Source organism: Strix aluco, chromosome 13 (genome assembly GCF_031877795.1).
Source record: "Strix aluco isolate bStrAlu1 chromosome 13, bStrAlu1.hap1, whole genome shotgun sequence".
Taxonomy (NCBI): Eukaryota; Metazoa; Chordata; class Aves; order Strigiformes; family Strigidae; genus Strix; species Strix aluco.
Window position 1 is genome coordinate 18,235,504 of NC_133943.1, and position 14,648 is coordinate 18,250,151.

Below are 14,648 nucleotides of genomic sequence, written 5' to 3' on the forward strand. Positions count from 1 at the left end.
AAGGCCAGGTTGGACGGGGCTTTGAGCAACCTGGGCTAGTGGAAGGTGTCCCTGCCCATGGCAGGGGGGTGGAACTAGATGATCTTTAAGGTCCCTTCCAATTCAAACCATTCTATGATATGACTGATTCTGCTACATACAGCAATACAGGGTCCATTTTGTAGTTCCAGGAGGACAAGCTAGCATGCATACAGAAGGCCTTGGTACTCAGGTCCTTGTAACATCGTTTAAGTACTTAATGCAACTGGACAAGAATATTCTGGGAGACATTAACATGAAACAACAGCTAAAGATAGAAGTACACAAATGGTTAAAAAACAACAACTGAAAACAGTGAATCAGATTTCAGGCTTTCATATGAGTATTATTATGTAATATTATAACAATTACAATATTAACATAAGTTTAGACCTTTTTATATATATATATACACACACGTGTATACATATGTTGCTTCAAAGTCACATTATCCCAAAATGAGTTAAAAGAACGATGAGTGCGGGAGGTGATGTTGTGCACAGAAGTGGCAGCCATTGCAGGCCTAATAAGTTACCAGAACAAATGGCCTGATTTTCGAAAATGTGGGGTTTTTTGTAATTATGTGCATGTCTGAAACTGGCTGCAAATAGGGAGAGCTGAGTGAGGGTAGGTAGGAAGGACAGACAAGTGCTTGCTAATGTCTGCTATTCAGGTGCTCAGGTGAGAATAAGGTCCTTCAGATAATCTGTTCCTAACTGTCAGGTCCAAGGACTTCAAAGCAATTTTCCATTTTTCTGAGTGCCTGGAAAGGCGCTTCCTGAGGCAGAGCAATAAGTTGCACACAATTCTGGCCATGGGCATACTGTGTCCTTGATGACATTTCTTGCCTTTCCTCATCTGGAAACAGCCATGGGAACAGCAGCTGACCTACACCAAGGGCAGTTGTTCCACCATCTGCACAGAGCCCCCGAGGCTGTGTAGCAGCAGGAGGGAAAGGCTTTTGTTTCTCATATATCCCTCAAACTTTAAAACTGATTTCCCTCTAACAAGTCTCTTCTTACCATATTTAATATTTTACTGGAGTCCTGTATTTAATGTAAAATGTGTGTGCAGCATGGGAAAACAAGATACTCGAGCATGTAGCTAACCTTCTGTAATTATATTGCACTCAATAGGGAAATACAGCAATAGGTCATTTTCTAAATGAAATTATTCTGCTTTGAGTTTTCTGAAGTTCACTTTAGTATCAAGCAAAGAATGTGTTTGGACTTTTTCCACTGTGTTATTAAACTATGGGATCTCTCTAAAACTGCAATTCAGTGTGAAAAAGAGGCATCAGATTTTACTAGATATCAGACAGATTTGGTGAATTTTGGCTGTGACAGAGAGGAAATGCTAAACAAAGTGGTTACTGTATATTCTGTTGCCTTAGAGACTGAAACATCTGTATCCATGCAGGCAAGTGATGCAGACATGGTAAGATTTGACTTCCTTACATTCCTGTGTTCATCTTGCTGTCAATGGAAATGTTTTATGGTGGGAATATGCTGGGCTTCTTTAGCATTGTATTTATGTGGTTGTGTGGCATGTCTTGGACTAGGAGGGCTTTTTAATTAAAGTCTAACTCTGTAGTCAGGACGCTCCCTAAGAAAAGATGCTTTTACATGAATAATTTTTCAAGATGAACTTGGAGGGACTTGAAATGATTGTTGTACTGGTGATAATTGTTGGATTTGTGAAGGCACTTGAGCACCTGGGTCTCCTAGAAGGCAATTATGAAGGTAGGATATTAAGAATTAGAAAATATTTTATTCTGAAAGCCATTTGCTGCAGAGCATTATACTTTAATCTGTACGTGCATGTGCAGTGTTTGGGTATCAGAGGAGCTGAACAGTAGCTGAAATAAGTTCAGATGCTTTAGACAAATGAAATGTATTTAAATGTCAATATAGTATTGTAGCTCTCATTGCAGCTCTGAAAATAAATGTGACATAATCTTAAACCATTCTTTGTCTATGTTTAAGATTGTTTCAAGAACTTCAATACAGATTTGTATGCTTTAGGAAACTGCAGCTTGCATCCTGAAGCTCTGAATGAAAGGGTTTACATTTTAGTAAGTTTATCATTGTAACTTCTCAATTTGTTCTAATTGCTGGAAACGTCATGGCTTATTTTTAGCTATTGACTATTATTAACAGAAAATCCCAAAACCTTACTAAGCTTATTTGGATGAATGTTTCTGTTGTAATTAGTTTAGCCCTCTTTCAGAATATTTATCTTTAACAAATCTGCCTGGTCTTGCTTTCTAGTCTCATGTATGTTTTAGGAAAACACTACCGATTGAAATGTAAATATGTTTTGTAGAAGGTAGTTTGAAGGAGCTGACTGCTAAAGATACTTTAATTTTTGTTACCTCTCTGTTTTTATAAACAACGTACTTCATGTAGAAACACGGAAATATTAAATAGAGGCAGAAGGGATGAATTTTAGACAGTGAGCTTTATAAATCAAAACATGTCTGTGCAGATAGCCTCACTGTTTAATAGGAAGAGTAGATTTACAGTGTTCCTAAATGTTCCTGAATATGATATATATTGAACAGCTGCTTTTTATAGAAACTTGAGGGTCGTTTTTCATGGTAAGCTAGAAGTACGCAGGTATTAAAATAACCTTCAGCTCCCCACAGATACTGAACAATTATTCCTTTCTGCTTCAGAGTCATGACAACCTGGAAAAGGTGAAGTTGCTGGCCTCGTATTAATTACATGACAACATTTAGTACAAGGTTCAAAGAACCTTGGAGACTAGCAGCAAGTACTTTACTGGAGGAAAAAAGTTATAAAACTTTCGGTTCATTGGTGGTTTGCTCTATTTTTAGTTCTCATGCATGTACCTGTTTCTCCGACTTTCCTGCTGCTTTGATTATTTGTTCTAACCTCTTATATGTTTGGATTAATTGAGAGGCGCCTGGTGATAATTGTTGCCCAACATTTTGAAGCTAGGGCAGTGATACGGATTGTTTAGCAACTGCTTTATGTACTAGCTCTAGCTTTGCAAGGTCTATTGAAATGATCAAATTGTGCAAGCAAGACAGAGTGCCAACAGAAAAATGCATTTATTCTGGCTTTTGTGAGCCTTCAGAAGTCTGTGTGCTCCTATCATAGAAAAGTGTTATATGGTACCCAATGTACAGTTAATTTCCTGTCTCTAGCTCTGGCAAAGTCTGTTATGAATTGGTCTGTCTGAGCACCTGTTTTTTTGGAATCCTTTTGTTGCCTGCCTGAATGCATTCAAAGGGCAGATGCTATTTAGCAACTTGGTTAAGAAAAAAAAAAAGAGCATTGAAGAAGGAAGCTTTAGGAGAGAGCACTTCTTGGTTTTGAGTAGCTGCATCTTCCTGGTGCCCAGTCTCCTCACGTACTTGTGACCTGCACTCGTGTCATGGGAGGGGGATTGCACATTTGGTACCCCTAACGCCTAAGGAGAGGGAAGGTTTTGGCTATTTGAATAATTCAGAGTGAATCATAATGATGTCTAGTTGTTTTCTGATTAAGTTTTAATTAAAATACTGAGCAGGAAATTGGGGTTACTTTGTGAATTATACTGAAAAAGTGATAAGGTAAACTTTAACATTTGAACTTCAGCTGAAGTTGACATATTCAGAGTTTGTGGTTTTAACACACACAATTATGGCTTCATTGCAGTTGCTTCTGCAATGTCCACCCTTGCATAAGAACATGCAGCACACACATACTTTAATGAAGCTCTTGTCCTTGAGAAATCTGCTGCTTGCTTTGCTTTAACAGTAAGATGGCTTTAATAAGGTTGTCACTGAGTATTTTCCAGCAGAGACTATTGACTGTTTGTTGCAATAGGTTAGTTCTTAATGCTTGTGTGCTGGTTGTTATACAAAGAAATTATACTTAATATTCTAGTGAAAAAGTTTTAACTGCTGTTAACTTCTATTAATTTTAATAGCCCTACTTGACCCTGTAGGACTTACAGAGTATGATGCCACATAGGAATCTACACTGTCAGTATAGTATAAGTCCCTCAAGTGTGGATTATCCTAGCAAAAAACCAAATTTCTGTGACCACACTTCATTATGCAAAGAGAAAACAGGTATTGGATACATACAGCAGTAGAAAGGTGCGTGCTAGATCTCAAGCACAGCATACGGAGCACTAGCAAACAGCAGCTGAAATAGCTGGAAGGTGCCTTTGGCCTAGAAAACTCGTAGCTGCAGTTCCAACTTCCTGAAACAGCTGTGGACCTTGTTTATACCGAACAGCTTACAGAAGTACACTGCTAACATACTGTCTACATGTTGAAACCAGTGTAATTATTATTTAAACTCATCAGTACTATCTATATAAAGTGACTTTTACAAATATGAGACCTAAAATCTGTACATTTTTAAATGGAGGAAGAGGACCAGCATTACCATAGGCAGAAACAGGCTAAACTTCTTGAAACTCAGCACCCTTCCAGCCAGTAATGAGCATGTTCTTCTGAAGGTCACTGTCTCTAAAAGTTGATGCTGGTGCTGGAGTCTGAGTTCTCAGCTCTGGCTGGCCTTTTGCTCTTACTCTAACATTGATGGGCATCTGGATGAGTGAGCCAGCTGAGAAGACTTTGTGCTAACAGAGAAAGTGTCTCTGTCTAAACATCATGTAGAACACTCAAACATAAAAATTGCTTTGCAAAAGCATTAGCCTAAACCACCTGTTATTAACCAAGCAAAGGGGAGGACTTCAGAGTTTTCCTAACAGCTTTTGTTTGTATCCAAAACTGTTTTGAAACAATACATAATTTCACAAAAAAACCCAAATACTCCCATGCCATTTCCCATCTGCTCCGTTTCTACTAAAATATAGTGGAGAGGAGTTTTTGTTGCATCTGCTCAGTACTAGATGTTCCTAGGGAAAGCTATTGTCTTTCAGCTTCAGCCTGTGGTTTACAAGGTGCCAAAATTCGTTATGGGGTAAAGGGAAGGAGTGAGGTTCCCCCTGACAGACCAGGAGGCAGCTTCCAGCTTCCATGAGAGATGAGGTTTACTGTCTTAGTGGTGAGGAGCCAGTTTCTGTTCAAAGACTCCTGTACTCTTCATGTCTTCACGGGGAGTATCAAACTGAAATTTCTTTCTGGACTGCTAAAAGCCAAACTTGCACTTTCTTTTTGATTTAGCATAACGCCCATCTCTTCTGCTACTGGAAAGTACAGTGATCTGATGGTGTGGCTGATTTATATTATCTCTCAGGTACTGAATAAGTGATCAGGCTGATAAACCATTTCTGTCAAAGACCAAAGAAACTCGTTGTGGGCCAGTCCAGACCACATGTGAGTAATCTGCACCAAGACTCAGCACAGCGCAGGAATTGACAGGTCTAAAATATCACCCCGTATTCCCCCATAATTCGTCTTGTGCCTTGCACTTCTAGAATACTCTGTCAGCCCTACCACCACTGCAGTAATTATTTGTAATAATTATTTAATAGATAAAGTCTTAGCCCTTTGCAGGGTGTCATCTTTGCTGACAGCCATCCCTGCAGGCTGATTCCTTGTCACTCCGTGTCAGGGAGCAGCCCGTGGGCTGGCAGCGCTCGCACCAGGAGGGCAGGGGCTCAAACCCCCCCTGGGTCCCAGTTGCCTTTTATTGCACCTGAAGGGTGGAATAGTGAGTTAAGTGTACATAGTAACCGTGTGAAAGGCAACGTGTCTAGTTTCCTGTGTAGTGCCAACTCATGTTACAGAAACAGTATTCTTGTGAATGCTGCATAGGGGCGACTGTCCAGCGGCTGCAGTGCACACTGTACAGCTGCGATGCGTTGGAAAAGGGAAGAGATGCTAAGGGTCTCTGGAGAAGGCCAGGCTGATGAGATGATTCTCTTGAAAACTAAAGTTCAAATCTCCGTGTGGACCTTGTAGTCTTAGTGGTTTGAACACCTGTATATTACCTCCCATCTTTCTGGAAACTGGTAGCATGTAATGTTGAACTTCTAACTGTCTGTTCCTCAAATCTCTCAGCACCTTTTCATTTTCCTCCTTTACTGTCTTTAAGAAGGTGCCTTTTTAAATCTAGGCCCTGGCTCATTTCCTGTAGATGGCTTTGCCCTGGCCTGGCTGTTTGGCAGTGCTTGGGTGTTGGACAAGGCTGTTTCCACCAAGCCAGCTGCAGTGCTCTTGCGGCAGTGGTGCGAATGACGCTGCTGTGCTACGCGTGGCTCTCCGTGTGGCTAACTGGGTGGAGTGTGTCAAGGTGAGCAGGGACATCTCACACTGCACTAGCACTTTTACACAACAAAAGGCAAGAGCACTGTGAGAAATACATGGTCACAGAATAGACTGAAAGGCCTGATTTTGTATTTTTGGGTGCCCAAGCTGAGGTTTCTCCCTTTGCTAATCCCCTTTCCAGCCCATCTGTGACTGTTCTTCCTCTTCAAAAAAAAATTCATCATGCCAGTGCCTCTGAATGAGCTCAGAGACCTGTCCTTGAGTGTACAGGACTTGGCTGTGGGTAGATGGAACCAAAACAGCATCTTCCAGAATAACAAACAAGACAACTCCGTGTATGTAACTGCCTTTGCAAACTGAGATACATACTGTACTTGCAAAAGGTGACAGAGCTGGCCAGCTGTCGCACATTTGCTGGCTGAAAGGAAATCTTTGTCAGAGCTGTAATATTTTCTTTGTGTTACCCTAGCAGTTACGGCATGGTTGTTTGCTGTCTCTCTTCTCATACATGTTGGTGCTTGGTACACACTTGGTGTACACCGACTCCTTTGCCCACAGCACTCTGCACAATATGCCTTCAGGAGAGCCTCCAGCTCTTGGTCAGCACCTCTGCTTTGGGCTGCACCAAGTTATTGCAGTGACTAAAAAGGGCAATTTCGGTGGTGTTATTTGGTGTCATTAATGAACATATTTTGGGAGTGTATGCTTTAGCTGTGGACTCAGTATGACCTGTTTGTAGCAAGTACTCAGTTTTCTGTTCCAGCTTTGGGATTTTTACCTGTTGCATGTTCTTGGCTTTCTGAGTGGCCGATGAAATCTTAAGAAAGCATTATACCTGCAGAGAAGCTCTGGCCTGCAAATCATTTTTGCACACCCATGTAAGCTAACAGGACTGTGCCATTGTTTGTGAGCATGGAATAACAAAAGGACAGGGACCCCCTGACAGAAATAAGCTTGTTCGCTACTGTCTGCCATGGTTTTCTACGTCCTAACCATGACAGGAGTGTGTCACTTCTCCAAGATGATGCTCAGACAGATGGTGTGTCTTTTTCTCTCCGTACTCGATTTATTCATATGTAAAATGGAGTTAAAAGTAATGACCAGATTCAGTTTCCTTCAAGCTTAACCTTGACCATAAAATACTTGGAACTTTTAAATGGAAAGGTACTAAATCAGTAGACATTAAACTCTAAGAATCTGCTTACAGTGTGTGCTATTATGTACTGCTGTGCACATAATAAACTCTCTTCGCTCTGCGACCACTGGCAGACTCATCATTCTGATCGTCTAATTCACGCCTTAGAAGTTGGGTGAGAGATCGTCACAGGAGACTTGGTGGGTGAATGCAGACTCAGGATCCTAACTTTTTTCCACTAATCTTACATTGGTCTTGGTTTGTAATATCAGCTGGATATTTTACGTCTCTGCTTATCACCTACACTTGAAAAATCTTTCCACTGAAAGTGCTTGATGCTTTCCAGGTAAATATACAGCTGCACCGTTCTCAGTATACTTCTCAGGCATAGACACTTACTTCAGATGTAGAAAGTAACAAAATAAGATTCTGTCTCAGTGTATAATTCCTAATAAGCTGTCAAGATGATAAAGGCAGCAAAGCGGGTGAAGGCAGAAGAATGTACCTCTTCCCTCAGGTGGGGAGGAGCATGCCCTGCAGACAGAGCAGGATGGGCAAGAATTAAGTCTTCCCCTGATTCCTACTACTACCTAACATAAGAGAACTTCTAAAAACATTATAAAAATTCTAGGTGCATTTTTTAGTGTTGTCTTGTATCACAGTGGCTGAGTGGAATTGATTTCCCTCACTGGCACGCTGCTGAAATTCCTGATCCTCTGCTATATCAAGCAAAAAGGTTATTTTTATTCTGGCAGGCAGTCTGTGTTCATATCAGCTGCTATTTCAGTTTACCAAACATCCTAGATAGAAGACATCAGCAAGGACGGTGAGGGATCTGATAATTATGATAGGAGTCGGATTGACTTTTGGGGATAGATAAGGTCTGTTTCTTACAGATGCGCCTGACATCATCTTGCCAGGCAGCTCAGAGTGCAAAGGGAGGAAAGATGTAAGTGGGGCTAACCTGCTTCACGGGTCAGAGGAGACCAAAGGGTCAGTGGTAGCTGAACGCCAGGTGTGGTAATGAGACAAACCCAAATGGATCTTGGCAGCACAAATGGCAAGCAGGCATTTTAACCAGTACTGAGTGTTCTTTCCTTCTTTCCTCCCAAAAGGCAACGCTAAAACACTGTACTTTATCTTGGAAATCTGTTTGTACTGTGATCGTGCTTCTTACTTGTGCTGTCATAAATTGCAGTGTGAGGCTGAGACCCACAGCAGGCACAGGGTGCAGCTGGAGGGAGGTGTTCTGGGGAAGGTCCAAGAGCACCAGGCATCAGCACTGTCATTTCTTCCTTCGGATCCTTTAGTTGGAAGGGGTTTGTTTAGTGCCTTACAAGAGTCACCCCTACTGAGGGAATTTGTAAATAGCTGAGTCTCTCAGAAATAAAGTATCCAGCTGCAGAGTACGTCAATTAAAGACGCAGGTTCTCAGTGGATCAGCAGCCTTCCCACCTTAGCCCGAGCAGTTGTCAGCACCAGGCTGTGACATGGACCCTGAAGGCCCTCTGGCACAGCATCCTTTTTGTTCTGTTCATCCAGGCTCATTTTAAACAGAATTCCAAAGCCCCTTCCTTCATTTTTCACACCTCCCTATTCCAGGCTGAGGGTTTCAGTCCAGTGGGGAAGTACAGAACAGCCCATATGCTGGTGGTGCTCTGGGTGATCATGTTTCCTCTTGTTCCTTAGCTAGAGAAGTGGGGGCAGAAGTTAGCTCATCCAGCATATTGTGCAAAAGCAGGGAAATAAATAGTTACTCAAAATTGTAGTAAGAATAATGCAGGATCCTCATGCTGTTCTTCATGCAGTTTTTCTCCTGAAACTGGAAATGCTATATTATGGCCCTGCTTGTTGTGAGGATTTTTGCACAGCTTCCAAACATAGTATGCACACAGCTTTTTCTTCACTTTGATTTTAGGATTGCTGCCCTCGTTTCAAGTGTTACTTGATCAATATTTTTGTCAGGAAAATGATCTGTGCGCATATGTGAAAGGAGGCTGCGTACAAAGTCCAGTTGTTCAGTTGGGTTTTCTAAGCATTGCTATTTGCTCAAAGGCAGAGGCAGCTTTTGCACAATGTACAATTAACTTATTGGCCTTTAAAATAATATTTTAAAGTGTCTCTGTAGCCTTTAAAATCCCACTTAATACAAGTATGACCACTCTATATTCTTATCCCATGAGATAATGAAACAGTTTGAATAATTTATTTCAGCTTAGCTTGAAGTAGGTTTAGTTGCAGGTGAATGGCAGTGGCTGTTGTGCGTGTATAGCTGTGATACCCAGTGGAGCCCATGTTTGTTTTTTAATGGAAGCTGAACAGTTTTTTTTCACCTTTGTCATTAGGTGGGGATGAGGAGTCACCTTGCTGTGGGCCAGTGAAATGCCCTGTTTTATGAGGGTTTAAATATGCTTGTGCAACCACAAATTCACTTGTATCATGATTTGCATTAGAACTCTTGTAAAGGAAAGAAGTATTTCATGAATCTTTTGCACTTACTTTCTTTGGTGTTTTCATTGAGAGAAGACTTTTGAGATGTTGAGACATTCACATTAATAATTACACTATTTTCTATATTCACTAAAATTCAGAGTGTGAAAGATTTATGTAAGTTTCAACATGACAAAAATTGTAAAAGATTTCCCCAGCCATGCTGAAGCACTGCTTCATTGTGGTTGAGAAGTCAGAAGCACGTACAACCTCTCTGGCTCCTACATTAGTGTCTTGTGGCTGTGAGCAATTGGTACACTGTTCCTTCAAGTGCATACCAGGCAGCTTCTTTGCCTAAACACCCAACAATGGAGTTAAAAATAATAGTAGTAATAAAAAAGCCTCACAAATAGCACAACACTTCATGTTCCAGTTATAGAAACCACTTCTGCCCCAGAGACCAAGAAGGTCCTTGAGGCAGGGGTAAAGAGTTGAGCTGCAGCTAACATACAGTGTGTACAGCCAGGCTCAGTGCCGCAGAGACTGCAGCTCACCAGTGATGCATGCTCCTATGCTAACTAGATTAAAATATTTGTATTTACAAATATGTGGTGATACATAATGCCACTGAGCATAACAGTGGGCATCCTTGGAGACAGTGCCCTGGGAGGCTCAAGAGGAACATTTTAAAGCTCAAGAGGAGCTGGGAAAACTTAAGCTCGCAGCTGGAACAGCATAGGTTTTATCATCCTGATTGGTCTCCAAAACATTATGAGACTTCCTTTTTCAGGCAGGAACTGATAGTGTATGTGTGTCTTCAGGGGGAATCGTAACAGCACAAGAAAGGGTGAGCTCTGAGTGCACTGCAGGCTGTTGTGTTGGTGGAGCTGCTGTTAACGTGTCGGTCATGGTGCATAGCTCCATGTCAGCATTGTCCCTCCATTCACAAGGGAACATATCTATCACTGAAAAATCCTACTGTAGGACAAGGCAGGTGGAAATTGGCTGCAAGATGCAGTGAGTTGATATGAAAGCCAGTCTCTATATACAGCTTCATCATCTCAGATCCTTCTCAAAGGTTAGGGGAGCTTCTACGGCCCCATGATTCCTACAGAGTCCACTGTGGTGGACATCATCCTTCTGGGGCACTCACAGGATTCTACTTACTAACTAATGCCAAGTTCATATTGACAGAATCTCAATTTTATTTTTATATCTCAAAAAACCTCTAGCTTTGGGCTTGCTATTTAATGCAAGTTTGCTGTACTGTGAAGTGGAAAAAAACTTTTTGCCTTAGTCTGTGCTTTTCCATTAAACACCTGACCCACTTTTGTCCTACCTGGATGCTTCTGTGCTTAAAATTGCTTGATAGTTCAGTTCTCCTGGATTCAAAGGATTATACCAGTTATCGAAATTGTCCCCTTTTTTTTGCCTTTTGTCCTGACCTCTGAATTGTTACTATTCTTAAAGAATTTATTCTACTGTGTCGTTTGATGAGGGAGAAATATGAATTCAATAAACATCCCAACAATGTTGAGATGACCTAATTCTGACATCTTCAAAAAGGTGAGGTTTTTCCCCAGTTCATTCTTGTGAAACATTTACACAATATGCATATTTTAGGAGGGGAAAAAGAAGAGGCACTCTATAAAACTGTGATGCATCTTAGTTTTCATTTATCATATAGTTCAAAATATTGTGCTTTCTATAGCACATTTTTCAGTGCTTTCAGCTCACATTGTCTCACGTACAGTCACTCATTTGTGATGCCTTGGTTAATATACACTGAATAACGTGTTTCATTGAAAATATAGGTAAATCATTTTCTTCTACCTCAGTGGCGATATACTGTAGTTCTATCAGATGTCAGTGTTATACACTGTAGGAGAATTGAAGCTATCTTTTGAGGGTGAAGGATTGTTGCCTTATATGAACCAAAAAGCACAGTGAAGAGGCAGCCCAGAAATGAATGCAAGAGGAGGACCTCAAGGATCCCACTTCAGGAGGTATCTTCCCATACCAGAAAAAAGGAGAAAGGGAGACCACAGGAGTGGAATAGTCTGAAGAAAAAGCACTTCTACGGCATCCAACCTGAGGATGGACAGGTCAGGGTTCAGTGGACCAAAGAGAAGTTACGGACTAGAGGGCTCCTTCTGCGGTCCCGCTTTGTCCATGGCCGGTCCTCAAGGGTCTCCCTATGCGGGACCGATGCTCAGGCACAAGGCAGGCTGATGGCTGGATGAGCAGCAGCTGGTGGACACATGCTGGGGCTTCCTTTTGGCAGGGAAGGGTACACTGCAACTCAAGGGGCACCAGGTCTAAGACAGCAAGCGAGCTGCTCTACCAGTCTAATATAACTTGAAAACTTACTAGGATGATAAAAGCAAATCATTACACAGTACTGGAACTTGGGAGACCTGAATCTGTTGCCCATGCTATCACTTACCTGCTTTCTTTACCACACCCTAGGATGTTTTTTCCCCTTTGTGAGTAAGAATAGCTCCAGTAACTCCTTTCTCTGTTTTTCTTTCCCAAGAACATGAACACATCACTTGCTTCCTGTTGGCCTAAGTTTATTTCCTAGCAGGATTGTGTGCTGGCTTGTTTCTCTTTGTCAGGACGAGCATTGGCTGTTGCTGGCCATCTGCTCACTCTCCACAGTCCCTTACCTACTGCTGGACACTTGCTTTCCTTGATTTTTCTCTTCATGTTTATAAAACTTGAAGATCCTATGCTGAGACTCCCTTCAGTCTAGAGAGCTCAATGAATAGTGGGGAATGCTGTAAGGACCAAGTTCCCACGACCAGCTTGTCCTTGCAAAGGCATGCAGGGAAAACCTGTGGTCGGCCCTGCTCAGAACGAGCCGATCAGGATTGCCATTCAGAGCGCAGCACTGCTGGTGGGTTTGCATCCTGCATGAACAAGCAGTGAATCAGCAGGCTGTACTGGAGCATTTACGCTCCTTTCCACCTTTTGAAGGTATCAGTAGTGCTCCCTGCAGCTGTTTGCACTTTTGCTTCTTGATTTTAAAAGCATCTTTTTGAGCACAGCTGCTTAGAACTCCCGGCTGGGCTTTTTAAATACCAAAAGAAAAGGTTGAAAGCAGCTACCGTTGAGTACTGAGCACAAATGACAACCCCAGATACAACATGCACATATTATTGCGAAGAAGAAAGGAAACAAATGCAGTGGGAATTGTAGGAGAAACTTGAGGACCACCAGTGCAAGCATCAGAGACAAATTTAAAAGTGTGCCCTGTGAGTGATTTCCTGAAGCCCTGTCTTTTAAGCCGTCGTTACTCCTGGCCTCTCTCCTTACTTGCCTTCGTTCCTGCAGCTCTGGCTCTCCCACATCTATTCAGCAGGAAAGGAAACTGGTTCCAAAATAAAGAACTAGATAATGTACTAATAAAGCCGGCAAAAGCAAAGAGTCTGCTTGCTTAGTTATGGGATGGCAGCCCCCCCCCCATCCCAACAGTAATAGTCTTCCACTTGTCCTTAGCAGGTCTCATAATGCTTGTGAAGGAGATTGTTTATCTTGGTCTCAGTTTTACAGGCAGAGATGGTGTGACTAGGCTTCAGATGTCGTACAGTTCTTGTTTTCACAGCTTTTGTTTTCTGCAGTCCTAGATCAGCTTCATGGCTCTTGGGACATTGGCTCTGTCCCTGCAGAAGGTTTTGAAGGTCTCCCCTGCACTGTATCTTCAGATTTCTCATTTTGCATTCAATGGAGAGACCAGTTCTGCCTGTGAATGGGCTTTAGAGCAATACCTGCAAGAAAAGTTTTTCTTCCTGGTCTCTGCTTGGATACCTGGGTCTGGCCCACTGCAGATGTGTTGAATTGCTGTGCATATACCATAGAGCAGGTTAATAATGTTACACTGCATGCCCACTGCTACTGTTGTACAGAAGAGCTTTTGCTTAAGGTAGTGTTCAGGCTATATTAATTTGTACATTAATACCCTGTGTAGAAAGGATTCTGAATTGGCTGAAAACTAGCATTGTAGGTTTCAGAAAACCTACCTCGTAGGCTATTGTAGGCTTTGGCAAACCCTTTAATAGTCCTCAGCTAAAAAAGCAGCACTTACCATAGGTCATAAAAGTAAACACAAATGTGGCAAATCCAATTACTGTGGAAAATCAGACATCTGAGTGCAAGATGAAGGAAGTTGTACATGAATGCTTGACGAGAAATCTATTGAACATATTAAATTATACACTTCTCCCAGAATAGCTAGAGTTTTAAAAAGAATATAGTGCAGCATGCTCAATCAAGAACAAAAATACAAGCCTGGTGCACATCAGACTTGGGACAACTTACACACGAGGACTACTTTGAAAGTGAGAAAACAGCTTTGAACTCCACAGCATGCTATTACGCAAATACACATGCATGCAAATTATAAAGAAATCTCTCAGTAAAGTGAAGCAATATGACAGCCACCCTCCACCATAAACCAGGACACAAGCGATGGAAATAGAAAAGGGAGGTGGGAGGAATAGACGAGCACAGAGTCAGCACCCAGGGGCTCTGTTGGCCAACTCCAGGTTTAACTAAAACAGCCAAAGGGACCCGAGAAGGGGCAATACTGATGTCAAGTCCAGCCCTTTCTAGTCACAGTCCACCTGCTACCCCACAGAGTGTTTACTCTCCAGAATACTTGCAGGGCTCTCTGTAGCAAACTTAGTAAACTACCAAAAGCCAGAAGAACAGGAGGAATCTACCAACTGCATTGAATTTTAGGTCTGTGCAGTAGCAGGGTAATTGTTAATAAATGACACTTCCAGGAAGCTGGCTGTGGCCCATGCTGCAGAAGTTACCTCCAGATGTGACCCAGGAGGGTGTCCTGGGGTGCACGAGCAGGAACAC

The 14,648-nt window shown here is 42.0% G+C and overlaps 1 protein-coding gene across 2 annotated transcripts in view; it reads left to right on the top strand.

Moving 5' to 3' along the window:
- Positions 1-1,357: 1,357 nt before the first annotated feature.
- Positions 1,358-14,648, top strand: part of KCNIP1 (potassium voltage-gated channel interacting protein 1) — a 134,317-nt gene continuing 121,026 nt past the window's right edge. Inside the window, exon 1 of one of the 2 annotated variants that reach the window (XM_074838647.1) lies at positions 1,358-1,455. Coding sequence is in view for 1 of the 2 variants with exons in the window: in XM_074838646.1 (XP_074694747.1) it covers positions 1,661-1,760 (100 nt within the window). In the remaining variant the exon portion in view is untranslated. Of the gene's footprint in view, positions 1,456-1,627; positions 1,761-14,648 lie in introns of those variants that run through there. The other variant, XM_074838646.1, reaches the window with a different exon arrangement.